A 16394-nucleotide genomic window follows, 5' to 3' on the forward strand; every position below is an offset into this window, starting at 1 on the left:
AGAAGTTTGGTGTATGTTCCATTTCCCTTTTGACTTAGATCCTGATCCAAAATCAATTTATTTCAATGTAGGTTTTTAGATCAAAACCTTGGTTAATCATTGTTTTAGTTTGGAGCCATTTTCCTTATAGAAAAGTTCTATGGAATTCAAAAGAGATGACACCAGCAGGATCTGTAGAAATTCAAAGGGGTTCTATAAAAGTTATTCAAAAAATCTTTTAGAACTTAATAACAAAGGAGAGCCTTTCTAACAATATTTTTAACCATCCCTTCAAATTCTATAATTCTCTATTCTACAGAATGCTTAAGAACTATCCTATGGAAAGGTTCTCACTTTATTTTCCATAGAGCTTTTTCTTACTGGACAGCCTTGTGTGTTTTCATTTTCCTATTTTCTCTTCTCAATCTCTTATGCAGGCAGGTTTTCAAAAGTGCTCAGGATTACCCTAACTCTGCTTCCATTGAAGTAAAGAGTAAGACTCCCACTGAAATCAACATGAGTTTTACCACTGAAGTCAATGGGAATAGTTATGTCCATGGTAAGTGCTTTTGAAAATCCTAACCTAAAGTTGACTTTCTTGGTTCTCCCTAACCTTTGCATATGTTCTTTCAGAATATGCAGCCTCTGTTCACATAGCCTCAATTACAGCTCCCTGATCCAGAGACCAGTCTTTGTTGGCCCCAGTGCGGTATGCTTCAGATCATCTCATCTTAGTAGAGGATGTGTACAATGTAACTGAGCTCAATCATTACCATTGAATTACCTTGCCCCGACATACTTCCTGTGCCCAGGACGGCTAGCACAGGGGCTGACTTTGCACCAGCATGGAGTTGCCCTCCATTAGGGAAATTCTCCATCAGCCATTTACCACCAAAACTCAATCCTCGGTATGATTGCACAAGTTTATTTTTCTCTATATTGCCTGTTCCTTTTCTATTTTTTGCATGCAGCCAGGTGAGAACTTACACAATGTCTGCTGCAAATTGTCTCATTCATTACATTCAGTGGGAAAAGAAACTATTCCAATTGCCCTGTACAACATAGGCCTGAATAAATCCCTGTTCGGAAATGTGTGCTTGATTTTCAGAAGGTGCTGCTAGAAGTGTTAGTGGCATTCCAAATGCTGCAGTGGATTTCTGCACCACAAACACCATTTTATATCCTTTACAAGTGTGCACATCTAACAGCGGACAATAAATCTATCTCACTAATTACACATCCAGGTTGTTATAACCATCATAAATCAAGTACAGCTGGTAAAGCCATAAAATGATGTCAAATCATATTTCTAGTTTCTAAAGAGAAATAGGATTATTTGCCAGTCTCTCAAAGAAGCTGCAATGTTAAAAGTCATATGCAGAAACAGTTGTCAAATAGGTTATCCACCTTTAATTAGGTAATGATATTGTCTTTTTCTCTCTCCTCATTTAAAAATGCTTGACATTATGTAACTCAGTCATTTGAACAAGAATTTATAATAGGAAAACTGCCATACAAATAAATGAGGTATAGGCACTATTATTATTAAGTACCTGCTATTTCAGAATTCCTTAGCAGCCAAGGTAGGTGTATTTCAAAGCTTCCTCTATTAATTAAAATCGGGTTTGCTAAATAAATACCATCATCAGCTTAAATGCCAGATTTTCAAAGGTATTTATGTACCCTAAAGATGCCAACTGGGGCTAGTAGGCTCTAGGCACATTTGAGAATCCTATTATGTGCCTAAATACCTTTAAAAATCTAGCCTTAAGTGGCCATCTGAGATCGTTAGTGGGAAGACGCAATGCTACACTTGGAATGAACTTGGGTTAATCAATATAAAAAGTCTCTTAAAAAAAAGAAATCATTTGTCTGAGATTCTTATGAAAACAATAGACCAGCAGAAAATATTACTGTGTGCAGGCTAGAGTTACTATTTTCTGGCTGCTGGATAAGTTATTTCTCCTAGGAGAAAGGCCTTGAAAGAACAACAGCTCAGTGTCCTATCTAGCAGCAACTGAACAATGCAAGCTTTTGAAGAAGAGGGGCTACATACAATATAAAGGGAAACTAAATTAAATTTTCACATGTTTGAGGGAAATACCACTGGACTTATTTATAACAAAATCTGTCTGAACAAAACGGGCAGCATCTGTTAGAAAAGCTGCCTTATTAACTGCCCCCACAATTCCCAATGCAATTTTGCTTGACAAACAATAATGTTAAAAAAATATGAATAAAATGTTACCTTCCCGTATCTGGAGGCAAAGGTTCCCGTGAGTAAGGAGTGAAAAATAATTATCGTCTCATCCAAATCCCACACAAACACCCGCTGTGATGAAAGACAAGGGAGAGGGAAAGAGACAAATACATTCACACTTTAAGCATCTTCATGAGTGCATTTAATTAGGAAAAAATGTTACCTGGCTACAACTTTTTTAAGGTAACAAAACCACTTTAAGCATTGATCACAGATGCCTTTTTAAGTCTGGTAAAAAAACAAACAAAAAACCCCAAACTCTGCTCTCCGATTCCATATCTGCTCTGACAATCTGCTATCCCAATACGCATAGAAATCCCAGTAGGATATTATGTCAGGAGAGCAAAATAACAGAATCCGAAGCTGCCTTAAAAGCCAGAGTGCAGAATTTTGCCTATGACGATTACACTGAGACAACAATCATTTTTCTTTTAAAACTACATCAGCCGTGGTGGCTATAGGTCTCAAACATCTTGCCTATATTTTGGCGCATACCATTCTCTAGTCTAACAGTGGATTATTTGTAAATCAACGTAACAATTTCTCTTGGCTGGATTTACTATCAAAAGGAATTAATATTATTACCTCAATCTCATTGTCAACAGTAGGGGAAGGATCGTTGCTTCTTTTTGATCTGCCTCGTAACTTTCCATCAGACCCTCGGTGTTGCCTGTCTGTTTCTGTATCTTTTACTGGTGTGGTTGCATATTCCCCTATGGAGAGAAAAAGGGATCCCGCTGAAAGCCTAAATTTTGCAGTGTATTTCTTTTCACATGTGGTTCTTGCAATACTTTTATGTTATCCAAGAAGTATCTTTTAGCAAAGGCGTGACAACTGCTTTGGTATTTGGTACTTAGTTATTGCACAAGCCACTTTAGAAAAAAAGTTTGTTCCAAAGGTTTGTGTTTGGGTGGATCAAACAATAGAAACATTTCACAAACATTTAAGAAAATATATTTTCAAGTTAAAAAAAACCCAAGACATCAGATTTCACTTTTGTATGTGAAAATTTTCACACTTTTTAAAATCAGGTGGGGTTTTTTTTTGGTATTCTGGGGTTTGCTTTCTCCCTTTTTCTCTTTTCTATTGGAAATGGGGAAGTAAAAAAAAGCAAAATTTCAAAACACCATTTTTTTCCAGTGAATTTTCATGATTAAAAAGGTCATTTTTCAACAACAAAAACTAATTTAAAAAACCCAGCTCTAGAATATTCCCAAATACATGTGTGTTTTAATCCAGTTTAGCTGTTTATCAGAGGACGGGAGGTACAGCAGTTTAGAAACACTTGAGAAGAATAAACAAGAGGTGAAGTCGCTGTGTAAAGTATCAATTGATAGGATTCACTTTCATGAAACTCTCTAGCTATCACTTACGTTAAATTACAAATCCTTTTCAAACATTTTTCTTTTCACCTTGCTAACTTGTGGCCTCTCAACCCTCCTGGTACAGACGCACTCTTCTTAAGGAGAGTTTGGGTTGTTCCTAACAAGCCTCTTTGAAATCACCATTTCTCAAGTAGGCTGAGATAAGATCTAAGGACTAGAAAATCCTCCAACTGCTTTTAGAGCAATCTGCGATCACTTTTTAAAAGCAATATTAGTTTATTTTTCTTTTTGAACAACCACAGATGTTCGGATTTGTTCCATAAGTCAGCAGACCATACAATGGGCGTATATTGTGATCATCCACAAATTATGTGGTATTTTATATAAATGTTATTGCATGCCAATGAAAACTTTAGTGGAAAAGTGACATCTGAAAGCTGTATTCAGACAGTACATCGGAGGATAATGATCTGTCAGTAATTCCATAGACCGCTTGAGCCCTTGGAGTCTGAAAAGTAAGCACTCCAGGAGAGCCGAGATAATTTCAAAGGTATTGATGCCATATGTGGAATTCATAATTGACATTTAACTCAACCTGTTTTCTCTTGATTTTTTTTAAAGAGAGAATCAGTTGAATTCCTTTTAACATACTTACGAAGTCGGATATTACGTTTAGTGGTTAGAAATTAGCTAAAAACTAGAAGGAGGCTGCAAAGTTAGGAACTTTTTAGATTTTGGGTGTGTTTGGATATAGGATTTTGGGTTGGGCTCATCACTAATAAAAACTATCTGTTAACACACTAGCCTGTTGTTTAAAAGTCATGATTAATAACATTTTCCCTTTCTATACCATTTTTTATTTGAAGGTGTGAGACCACTCACACCAGGAACACATTTGAGCTATAGGAAGCAATTAAGAAATACTCATGAAAAGAACATGGCTTATTCTCATAGAGATTACATTTTCTAACTTGTTCTCTAAATTTGTGCCTGCAGTTGTAAAGTCATCGTCCTTTGCCCGCACAAAGGAGATGTGCAAAATTGCAGGTGTAAGTAACAGATCTTTGCCATGAACTTTAATTTGTATTATTTGTGCCCACAGATGACTGAGCCTGTAAAACAGTGAACTGGTTTTAAATAATATAATGTATCCACTTACCAGACAGTGATTCTGTGCTTTGACTAGTGATGTTGTGTGAAGACTCTTGGAGAGAGTATGTGGATGTCGGGATGGCTGATGGACTGATGCTATTTGCTGATACATAAGGAGAATTGTAGGAAGAGGTGTAATACTGAGAGTACTGGCTTTGAGGAAAGCTTGGATAGGACGAGTATTCCTTTGGGGGAAAAGAGACATAAGTAATCCTTCTGCATCACAGGCTTTTACTACACAGAAAAGTGGGTAAGATAATGCACGTGGCAGACACTTTCAAGAGTCATGGGATCTGAGCACACTTTTTCCAAAGAATCTTGTTCAAGTCACTTTGATAGGTATTTCTGCTTTGCTCAGGTCTATTTCTGCTTCATTGCCATCAGCAGAATTTACAAGGAGACAGGAGTCATAACACGCCCTGCCTTTTTCTGTGGGATTCGTTGACCATGGCTGGCCCTTTCTGAGCACAGGGTGCAGCAATTTTATGCAGGGGAGTGATGTGAAATACTGTTTCAAAAGGGACTGAGATGAGACAGGTGGCCACTGTAAGCAGTTCTAAGCACAAGAGTAATTAAAAGAACAGGTGAAAAATGCAGAGGGGGGAAAAATCACAAAAATACTTGCAATTTTCCTCTACTTGTTATCAAAGTTTTTGATCAGCAGTAGAACAGGTTACAAAATGAAAAAAATAATACCCAGCTCTTATAAATCGCTTTTCATCAGTAAATCTCTAAGCACTTTACAAAGGAGGGTACCATTATTATCCCTATTTTACAGATGGGGAAACTGAGGCACAGAGCTGACGTGATTTGCCCAAGTTTACCAAACAGGCCAGGCACAGAGCCAGGAATAGAGCCCAGGGCTCCTGAGTCCCAGTCTAGTGTTCTATCCACTAAGTCACACAGAAATTCCTAGAAAATATTTTAAAGTGTTTTCCAAACCATTTAGTTAGTAAACAACAAGGAGTCTGGTGGCACCTTAAAGACTAACAGATGTGCCACCGGACTTTAGGTGTCTTTAAGGTGCCACTGGACTCTTTGTTGCTTTTGTGGATACAGACTAACACAGCTACCCCCTGATAGTTAGTGAATGAATCCCTAAACAATCTCCCCTTCCCAAAGATAAGTTAACTTCATAAGAGGTGCAGATGATCTTTGGGGGTTCGGGGAGGGGGATTAATCCCAATACACCTCACTGGAACTCAATTCCTGGGAGAGAAACGTTTTAAGCAATCTTAGGCCTGAAGTTAATGGGAAGTGTCCATTTACTGATTCAGTAGGAGTTGGATCAGGCCTATCACAAAAGTATCACAATAAGAAGTCCCTTTGCTGGGTTCAGCATACAGCGCATTTCTAGGCTCTCAACTAAAGTTGCAGGGCCTCTCCGTGAGGGATGAGTGTACTGAATACTACTTACCACACTCTAGGATTTAATTAGACATATAAATTAATTAAATGGACAGCATCAAGGCCAGGAGGTCTAAAATAATACCTTCCAGCTGTGTTTTGCTTTTCAGGAGCACACATGCCCTTCATAGCTTCCCTCCATTCTGCCTATCTGCTCCTTCCCTGTGAGGAGGTGGGATATTGAAATACACAAGATTATTCCTCTCTGGGCACTACAAAACATGATTTTTTTTTGTTGCTGTTGTAAATTTCAGACCCTAGCATATTCACATCCATTGATCTGAATGGAGTGACAAAGCAGTCTGGATGCACGTATGGTACGGGGATGCAGGTACCAGTGACCTCTAACACACTGACCACTGGGGTGGTTGCTGGTAGAGTGTTTGACTATCACCGCTGTAGCCCTCATATTGGGAGGGCTGATGAGGGTGCCAGAATCAGGAAAAGCAGTTTAAAAACACCATACTTTTATTTTTAAATTAAACAATAGTTCTGCTTTGGGTATTTCAACCCTGAAAAAAACAAATCACAGGTTGAAAGTGGCCTACCAAAGGTGGTTTTTTTTTTTTTTTTTTTTTAAACTTTGCCCATTTTTGCTTCTTCATGACATACAACGAAAGACTGAAAGGTAGGTTTTTTTTGTTTTAAAGATTTGTCAAAAAAAAATTTTTTTTTACTTCAGAAATAGCAAGAATGTCAAACCAGATCTTCTCTGGCAGTTGTGCAGGACAGTGTAAGGGTCTCAGATGTATCTTGTGAGCTTTCATTCTTTAACTTAAGGGCTGGAATACTGAATTATTAACAAAGAGGCTTTCTCAGAAATGTTCATGCGACATTGATTTTAAAAAGGGGTTAACTAAAAATCCCTCCCTCCCTCAACTAATTGTGTTTGATAATTCCACTAGTTCTCAGTCACCAGAGAGTCCTCAAGGGCAAACAGACCTGAGTTTCCAATACAAAATAAAGCTGAAAAGAAAACTAAGGCTTTTTTCATTTTTTTCTTAATGTCTTATTTATCCCATCATTTAAAAAAAAGGCACAAGCCCAATTATTTTTCCCTTTTGCAGGTCACCTTCAAACTTCAACCAGGTGCATGTCTATGGGCCTTTACTGACCATCCTGTCTTTCAGAAGAATATGAAACAAAGAAACAATCCACTATTGTTTTCAGAAATACAAGAGCCACAATCAACTCCTTGCAGGTAGGAAATTGGAATGTAGTGTTCCTTGGTCTGCAAGGTGACTTGCTAAGGACAAAGTCTTCATGTTTGGTCCAGCCAAACTGAGCAACTGGCTATTAACCAGCCTGAATTTTCTTATTGTGTGTGTGCCTTATATAATACACACACACACACACACACACTATATATATATATATATATATATATGAGGTGCCAACAAATGCAAAGTGTGAAGCTCACAGACAGGTGGACACTCAAATAAGGAAGAGTTCAGATGGCTCAGATAGCTCACTATTCACCAGGGTCTGTGTATGACACTTTCAGATTATTTATTCATATTTATTACCTAAAGCCAAGAGACCAGAGGAAAGGGTGCAAAGGGGGAGCTCTCTATAGATGATGGAAAGACACTACTTTTAAGAAACCTATCATATGATACCATGGGCTCCCCATAAGAATTCTGAAATGCTTTCAACATTGCAACCCAATTACTGCCCAGGTCAGAGAACGCCAGCAGTGAGAGATACAGTTTTGGCAGGGCTCTGTTGCAAAGATCCCTGCCGAGCCATTGCTGTGCATATATGTATCCATTTATTTAAAACAAAAAAGGCCAGATGTTAGGTCAATCACCAGGTCAGGTATCCATGGATATAGATGGTGTCTGTGACTACATAGACTATTAGCCTCCTTAAATACATGTGAAAATAGTGGCAGTCTCTCTGACCTGGAAGATCTCTAAGTCTTTAAAATAAGAGATATTGTAAATAACTACTGAGGCTGTACCTGATGCACAGTGCTGAATCCTGCAGAATTGGTCAGGCCGTTGGCTCCTTGGTAAATCCCTGATGTGCCTGTGAAAAATAATATCATATTTACATATAACAGATTTCCTAAAATCAATGTAACAGAATATGCTTACATCGACAGTCACACAACGGTAGGAATAATGCATTTATCCTACAAAACAGTAGGTGGCAAGTCAAGAAAGCTAGGGAATTGCTTCTACTGCCAAGGTCTGGGCCACTGCTGAATTCAAAGGTAACTGCAAAATCCATTTTAAAAATATGTAATGGAGCCAGGAAGTAGCCGCACGCTGAAGCTGGAAAACTTGGTTGAAAACAAGCTTGCAACATGGGTCCATGTGTAACATGATTTTTATTTTTCAAGATACATCAGCACAGAACTTTCCAAATGTCTCCCTAAACTATGCCTCTAGAGTTTACATCTTTTCATCCACATAAATACCTGCAATTGTACATCACCTTAGTTGTTTGTACAAACAAAGACTTCAGGTGCAAGCCATGTGCCCCACAAATATATGTCTTGGTAAACCAAGTACACATGAAGTTTGAAAATTTGGACTTATATGCCTCTTTTCAGGGTTAGAATTTCATTGTCAAGGTTCCTGGGCAAGCAGTGACTGGAAGCATTGGCCCTGCTTAGTCCTGGTGTTATTAAGAAGAGGGATGGATGCCTCATATCACTCTTGCAGTTTCCTCTGGTTGATATTTGCATCTGCTGCTGGGGGGGGGGGGCGGGGGGAGAACTACTGCATCTGTGTGTGGCGATGGGAGGGGGGGAAGGAGAAGGGGAGGATTGAGAATTCAGCATGAGGACAGGAGGGGGAATTGGGCGTGGTGCAGAAACAGAATATCCTGAAGCTTCCCATCCCCTAGATTCTGCCCCCTGGAAATGTCTAGACTGTTATTTTAACTGCAGTCTACAAAGTTTCAGCTTCAGGAGCTCTCTCTTCAAATGATTGGAGAACCACATCCTGAAAGCTCCTCTTCCTTCAGTTTGTGTGGTACAACAATAGCTCAGAACCATGTGGTTCGTCCCCTAATTTGTGAAGCAGGGCTAGCTCCCAGAGCTGGTCCCAATTCTGCTTGTAAGCTACCCTCCTGTCTAACACAGAAAGAACATATAGTGCTCCATCTTGATGGAAACCTCCAGCCAGCCTCCAGAAAGCATTACCTTTTGTGACCCATTATCTCTGTGGCAGCCTCCACTTCATATTAGTGATGAGGGCAGCTGTGATCTGCAAGCTAGATGTTATTTTGCTCCTGGCAGCTTGTCACTGGTCCTTGGCTGGACATCATTTAATCACCCTTTTGTTTTATTAGGTTAGAACCTGAGGACCCTAATTGCAGATACACATAAGAGCGTCTTACTCTGGCTAGTGCCATGTGAATTGCTCGCTCTCTCTCTCAAACTGTTAGCATCTTTATGCCCAGTGCAGCTCTAACCAGAAGTTGTAAACAAATGCCTCTCAATGTCTTCACGTGGTGTTTCTTCTCCAAAGATTGGCTTGTTTGTTTTTATTTTAAGACCCTAGATTAGCTGAGGAATGGACAGCTGAACAAACTGCAGCCCGCCAAGTGCAGTCACAAAAGCACATGCAGTGAGAAATAAATCTCATGCCAAAAAGAAACAAGGAGGAGGATCTGCATCCAGAACTAATTTGTCGCCACATGTAGCCTTTAAAAGCCTTACAGAAAAAAAGTGGAAGGAGGAGGGGAGGACGGGCTGATCAAGAGCTAAAGTTTTCTTCCAGTGCAGCCCCCTGTAGAATGCCAGACTCTGCCATTTCTTCATCTGGGGACCATCCCACATTATTACACACACACGCACACACACACACGATTTGGATGCCCGAGAAACACATCAAAAAGAACCTGCAGCTATTAACAGCTTTTTTTGTTTTCTGGTGAAACAGGTCTACCACTACGCAGAAAGAATGTCAGTGGGTAAATCAAAATCTAAGGCCTGGTCTACACTACGGGGGGGGGGGGGTGTGTCGAACTAAGGTACGCGACTTCAGCTACGCAAATAGCGTAGCTGAAGTCGAACTACCTTAGTTCGAATGTCCTACCTGTCCAGACACCGCGGGATTGAACTCCGCGGCTCCCCCGTCGACTCCGCCACCGCCGTTCGCGGTGGTGGAGTTCAGGAGTCGACGGGAGCGCGTTCGGAGTTCGAACTATCGCGTCTAGATTAGACGCGATAGTTCGAACTCCGAGAAGTCGAACTCTCCGCGTTGACCCGGCGGGTAAGTATGGACCTACCCTAAGAGATTAATAGGCCAGGCCTAGTTTTCAAACAAGCAGTGCCAGTAATTGCATGGGTCCCTGGATACACTCGGTGGTCCAGATCCTCAGTTTGTGTAAATGCTTCAATATTCACTGAAGTCCACTGCTGAGGATGTGAAGCAGAGAGTCATGCCTTGGTGGCATTAGAAGAGGAAGTGTAACATGAGCAGATTTCACCTGCTACTAGTGGTTCTCGAGGACATGGCAACTCACTGCCCAATCCCACCCTCCCAAAATGGTCAAGCCAGCCCTTCTGTAGCAGCCTGGAAGAGCATTTCTGTACTACAGCACCCTCAGCTAGACATTCATCCCACGCTCAGTTTTGTCATTGCTTCTTTGCACATTTTTTTAAAAGTGTCTTAATACTAAAAACAGGATGAATAGCTTCCCAGAGTAACTGAACAGAGTATGAAGGAGAGTAATAGAGCCCCAATGCTTACAGGCAAATACAACTTTCACAGAACACAAAACAGCTCTTGTACACCAGAGCTCAAAACAATACAAGAGGGAATTTTTCATCTTCCTCAACTGTCAGTTTAAAACAATCCATCATCCTTTATTAAAGCTGTCAAGAGGGGGATGAGTTAGCTCGAGGGACTCATGCGCTATGTGTAAATTGTGATGAGAACATGTTTATTGCTGTGGTATTTGCAGATGATACTGTACTTCCTGTTTTCCAAACGATTAGAGGTAATTATGTAAAAGTCAAAATGTAATATGGGAATGAACTTGCATTGAACTTTGCACCTGCTGTGTAACCAAAGTGTGTGTTTGTGTGTGTATGTGGAGGGGGATTGCAGGAGTAGTGTGTGGGAGGGTTGAGCTTCATAGCCTCCTATCAAATTCAAGACCAGATTCTACACTATGGATTAAACTACTCCAAAAATAGCATAGTGCAAAAAGAAAAGTGTTGGAGAGTTAATGTCTCTTTGAGGAAATCTATGCTCAAAACCACAAAAATATTCTGCACACAAAAGTAACTTAACAAGTTCTCTCCCAGACGTGTACAATGCTGCTCCTTTTCCCATGGAATTTTAAAAGGGAAAACTTGAAAGAAAAAAATACTTTCTAATGCTGTAATTTTATCCTGCAGTGAATTTAGGGAAGGCAGAAAGTTGCTAGATTGACAAACCTGGAGAAATGAATGCAGGGTAGAGGCAATGGATGCTTCCCACATACATTCACTGTCTTCTGTCAATGTGTCCCCACAGTGACTAGAAGCATCCACCTCTTGGAGAAAGGAGTTCAGTCTCCATTGACCATTAAATACTCAGCCTCTTTGCTGAGACTGCCAACAAGGGCAGTTACTGCCAATTGTGAGAGAGGCAGAATTGACACCTGTCTACTGGGAACTGGACCAAGACACATCTCATTGCACATATGCCAGCTAACAGATTTTCACTGGGTGATGTCTTTCACTCAGTGGGCTGGATATGAACCAGTGAATTAGTTCTGTATTCCATTCCTACACTCTTGAGCATCATTGTCTTAATTAGACCCATGTTAATCATCCTGCTCCCTCTCCTATCATGTGTATCACACTGTACGGGTAAAGCACCCAATGGGTGCTCTGCAAATGCCCACTGAGCAGGGCCTTCTCCTGACACCCTGCAACTGTGGCTGCAGAAAGAGGTTCCATCAGCAGATACAAGAGCATTGCCAGGTGTGACTAGTGCTAACAAAAAAATAATAATCAAAATTTCCATTCCGCTGATTCACAATAAAGACTTGAAATATAAAAATATTTATGGAATGGAAAGTTCTCAAAGATTTGGATAAAAACATGTAGACACATTGCATTTCAGCTTGGTTCAACATTACTCTGTGTTCTTCTGAGCTGCCACGGTGTCTCATGGGAGTTGTAGTTCAAGTGGCTCCTGCTCTCATTCTCCTCTATGGGCGGGCTCTCTGGCCAGACAACATGTCCCATAATTTTTTTTTGATAGTTTTCTTTCTGGTTAAACTGTTGTGCTGCATCATGGAAAATGGAGTCTGGCCAGAGAGCCCAGCCTAGTGAGGAGACGAAGGGAAGTGGGCACAAGGCACTGCAGCAGTTCAGGAGAACACAGACTAATGGTGACCCAACCCCAAATATTTTGTTTCAGTTTTTCCTGACTGAAAACTGAAAAAGTTCAATAAAAATCAAAAGTTTGCCACAGACAGTTTTGATTTTGTGGAAACTTCATTTTCCACAAAAAAAGAAAGGGGGGGGGGAGAATTCTCAACGAGTTCCAATAGTGCCACTGTCAAATTACACCCCTTCACCAAGCCATTATCAAGCACCTCCCTTCCCTTCCTGTTGTTTTCTGTCACCTGTCCATTTATGTCAAACTCTTTCTCAGGTGGTAGGATGTGCTTCGATAATCAGCGATGGGCTTGAGCAGCTTCTGAAAAGTTGGGAGGGGGGGAAAAGACGGAGAAAGGGGAGGTCCCTGGAGTCCTTGGGATGTGTCCCATTTTTAGAATGCCTGGGCTCTCTCATCTCTGAACTCATGCTGCCCTGTTGTGTAGGGCTATTGCTTTCAGATGCTCCTAATGGATGGCACGATAGCCCAACCGTAAGCTAACAGCAATTGGCTGATCTTTAATAGTGTACTTGAAAGTAACCAAGATGGGCCCAAATAAAAAATCTGGAGTCAAACTCCCCCAAATTGTGACACTATGAAACTTAAGCCAAACTCTACAGCTCCAGCCCATCTATAGGAAATACCAAGAGGAGGCACTTCCAGAATTTGTATTAAAACATCAAAGCTTTCCCATGACTCCTTAGTCCTCCAGAACCTGATTTACTAAGGTCTAGGATTGCTATATGGTGGAGGAAGGGAGTAATACAGCAAATCATGTTGTACACTAAAATCCTCAGCCATTCCTAATAGTAATACTACTATTCTATAACACTGAAACACAAATAATGAAGTACACATTTATTCAGTACTTCTCCCTTTCAGAGATTCTCTCTCGCCTAATGGATACATTTACTGTACCATGGATGAGTGAGTAAGCAACATTTATCTACCTTGCTGGGTCTGTGTCACCCAGCTTGCATTCAAACTCCCCACTTTTAAATCAGAAACACAGACCTGGATCTCTCCCTTGGCATCTTCTCCATATGGAGTGTAGTTCACATCTGTGTTCAATCAAATCAGTTGCTAAATGTCACAATGCCCTCATTCACAGGTTGCTTAAAGAACATTTAGCTGGTAATAAAACAATCTGGATTCTAGAAGAGAACAGTTCTTCAGACATACTGTACAGTAAATGTTCCCACAGAGTACATCTACCACAAGCAAACACAAATGCAGACACCATACAACAGCTGTGCATGCTCTGTAAAAAACCCCTCTCTGTAGATCCAGTGCCATAGACTTTCTTGTGATGGGGAGAAGAGAGATACACTAGAGTGCACAAGGGCAACACTCAAAGTGAAAGTTTAGTGAGTTTATTAATGTTATAGCCTGTCCCTCACGGTAAATGGATTCCCTTTGCTATTCCTCTACGCTTTTTTTTCTTCAATTAAAATAGATTTTTAAAATGTGTGCCATGTTCAGGTACAATTTCATTTGTGCCTGAGCCAGATCAGGGCTGCAAGTAACTGCTGGGGAAAAGCTGTCATGCTGAGCATTCAAGCCCCAAGCTGACAGGGCAACTTGCAGGCCTGCCAGGTGTCCTGTACCTCCTGTGGCACTCACGCATGCAAAACTCCCCACGGATTCCCACAGACTCAGTGTCTCATGTGCAGCTGGACTGCAGAAATGGTCTACAGTTGGGGTTGCTGTGGCACCTGCTGAGCAGGCACACAAGTGGCTTCTGTCTTGCTATGCCCCTTATAAGAAATAAGTGGGGAAAAAGCAGCTGGGAGGGAAGCCAAGTGGCAGCAACAGCAAGTGGAGGCAGGGACAGGTGGCGAAGGGGACCCAGTACTGGCCCCAGGCTCTCTCCCACAGCCACCAATTTGACCCCTTACACAGGTTCCACATTCCACCCAGTCCCCAGCCACTCCACCCAGCTATCCCCATCTTCCCAGGCACTCCCACAAACCCAGCTGTCCCCAGATTCTCACCCAGCCATCCAGCTGCCTCCCTAGACATCCCCACAAACCCCACCTACCTCTTTCCAGCTTCCCCTGACACCCTGAACAACCCCCCAAACTTAACTATACACAGCTTCTCCCTCCCACAATCTCTACTCCCAGCCACTGAGCTTGTCTCTTCTCCCTCTGCCCTGCCGACTCTCACAAATCCAGTTTCCCCCTCCAGTTACCCCCGCAAACCTAACTACCCTAGAGCTATCCCCCAGCCCTCATGGACATTACCACAAGCCCAGACGCTATGGTACTCCCCTGTCCTCTGAAAGCTCTCACCAATGCCCCGATATGCTTCAGCACTTGCCACAGCTGCCAGGTTTTGTCCTTCCCCCCACCATCATCTGGGACACAGCACAATGACCATAAGCTGAAGTTTATGGTCATTTACAAACATGTACATTTTAATGAGTAATTTGCATGCTTGCAAATAAATAGGCACAAAATGTCCCATATGAATCTGCACCAAACTTGGCAGCCGTGAACTTGCAAAAAAAAAAAAGTAAGGCCCTTCAGTAGTAGTCCTTTAGCTCTCCCTTTCAGCCATTAATGGATTCAGCCACAGGCTTTGAGAAGTTAATTGTGGCCTTTGCCCCTCAAGAGAGCCCCAACAAGGTTTCAGACAGGCTGTCAGTGGGCCCTGCCTATACACCTCTTCTGCTGCTTTGGTCCTCTTTGGAAAATATGCAAGTAACCAGCTGCCCTGCACTGCATCCCTGTGGAGAGAAATGCAGTCCTTGCAGGGGCGGCTCCAGGCCCCAGCACGCCAAGCGCATGCTTGGGGCGGCAAGCCGCGGGGGGCGCTCTGCCGGCACCATGAGGGCGGCAGGCAGGCTGCCTCCGACGGCTTGCCTGCGGAGGGTCCGCTGGTCCCACGGCTTCGGAGGACCTCCCGCAGGCAAACCGCTGGAGGCAGCCTGCCTGCCATGCTTGGGGCGGCAAAATCCCTAGAGCCGCCCCTGAGTCCAGCAGCAATACTGTTCATTTTTCTATGATTTCTCCACTTATAAAATGTCTCCATTCTTCTCTCCTGTACTTAACTCCTCACTTCCTTACCTCCAATAGCTTCTTGAAATCCAAAGACCACAGTAAACTGCCCAATCTTTTATGCAATCTCTCTATACTGCACTCATGGTAGTTTTGGAATGCCTAACAAATTCTACGTGTTAGATGTTACAAAGTTCTCAGTTTCTTTCCCCGTCCCATCTCCTTAATGGTAGTTTTTTTCCATCCCTTTTCCACTCAGGAAAGTAAGGATGATGAAGCAAGTTTGGCAATAAGATTGATGGCTGTTCTCAGTGTTTTCAGGAGTAAGTTCCACCCAGGCACTATCAAGAAAACTCTGTCTTTGCACTTACTAGGCTCACTCATGCTGCTGAGAGTTCCATTGTTTCAGAGGAATGTAGTTGTCATGGGATGCTACAGTTGTGGCAAATGAGGTGACCTGTTGGGTAATGTGGAGCAGTCCCACAGACGGTTCTGAAGATTAGGGCTATACCCTTGAACTTGACAGTATGTGGGGACCAGCGTAGGGAGGAGAGCACCACGGAGATATTCTCTCAGTGGGCTCTGTTGGTGAGTACGTGAGCTGCTACACTCGGAACTAACAGGAGCTTTTTCTAGGTCATGTTTTCATTCCAGAACTGAATGCACTGAAACAATCAAGCGTCACAAAAATGTAGATGGCCAAGTCTGAACAGATGTAAGTGTGGAACAGGGCATTTTTCACAGACTTAACTATTTTGGTATACAGTAGCAGTGAGGAGTCCAGGAACACACAAAGGATGCACAGTATCTAGACTACCTGTGGCCGCCTTGAGTGTTGGCTGATGTTATGGTGGTGACAACTTGCAGAAGTGGTTGAAAAGATACAACAAAATGATGATCCACTGATTCTTTCAGTTCACAGATGATCAGTTCC

The 16394-nt window shown here is 41.9% G+C and overlaps 1 protein-coding gene across 2 annotated transcripts in view; it reads right to left on the reverse strand.

Moving 5' to 3' along the window:
- The window catches only part of EYA2 (EYA transcriptional coactivator and phosphatase 2), a 150692-nt gene that overhangs the window by 51663 nt on the left and 82635 nt on the right, over nucleotides 1–16394 (reverse strand). For both annotated transcript variants that reach the window (XM_044986041.1, XM_044986042.1), the window contains 4 exons: nucleotides 8087–8154; nucleotides 4724–4901; nucleotides 2825–2952; nucleotides 2228–2311 (listed from right to left, as the gene is read on the reverse strand). In XM_044986041.1, coding sequence (XP_044841976.1) covers nucleotides 2228–2311; nucleotides 2825–2952; nucleotides 4724–4901; nucleotides 8087–8154 — 458 coding nt within the window. The remainder of the gene's footprint in view (nucleotides 1–2227; nucleotides 2312–2824; nucleotides 2953–4723; nucleotides 4902–8086; nucleotides 8155–16394) is intronic.

The sequence above is a fragment of the Mauremys mutica genome, chromosome 13, assembly GCF_020497125.1.
Source record: "Mauremys mutica isolate MM-2020 ecotype Southern chromosome 13, ASM2049712v1, whole genome shotgun sequence".
Taxonomy (NCBI): Eukaryota; Metazoa; Chordata; order Testudines; family Geoemydidae; genus Mauremys; species Mauremys mutica.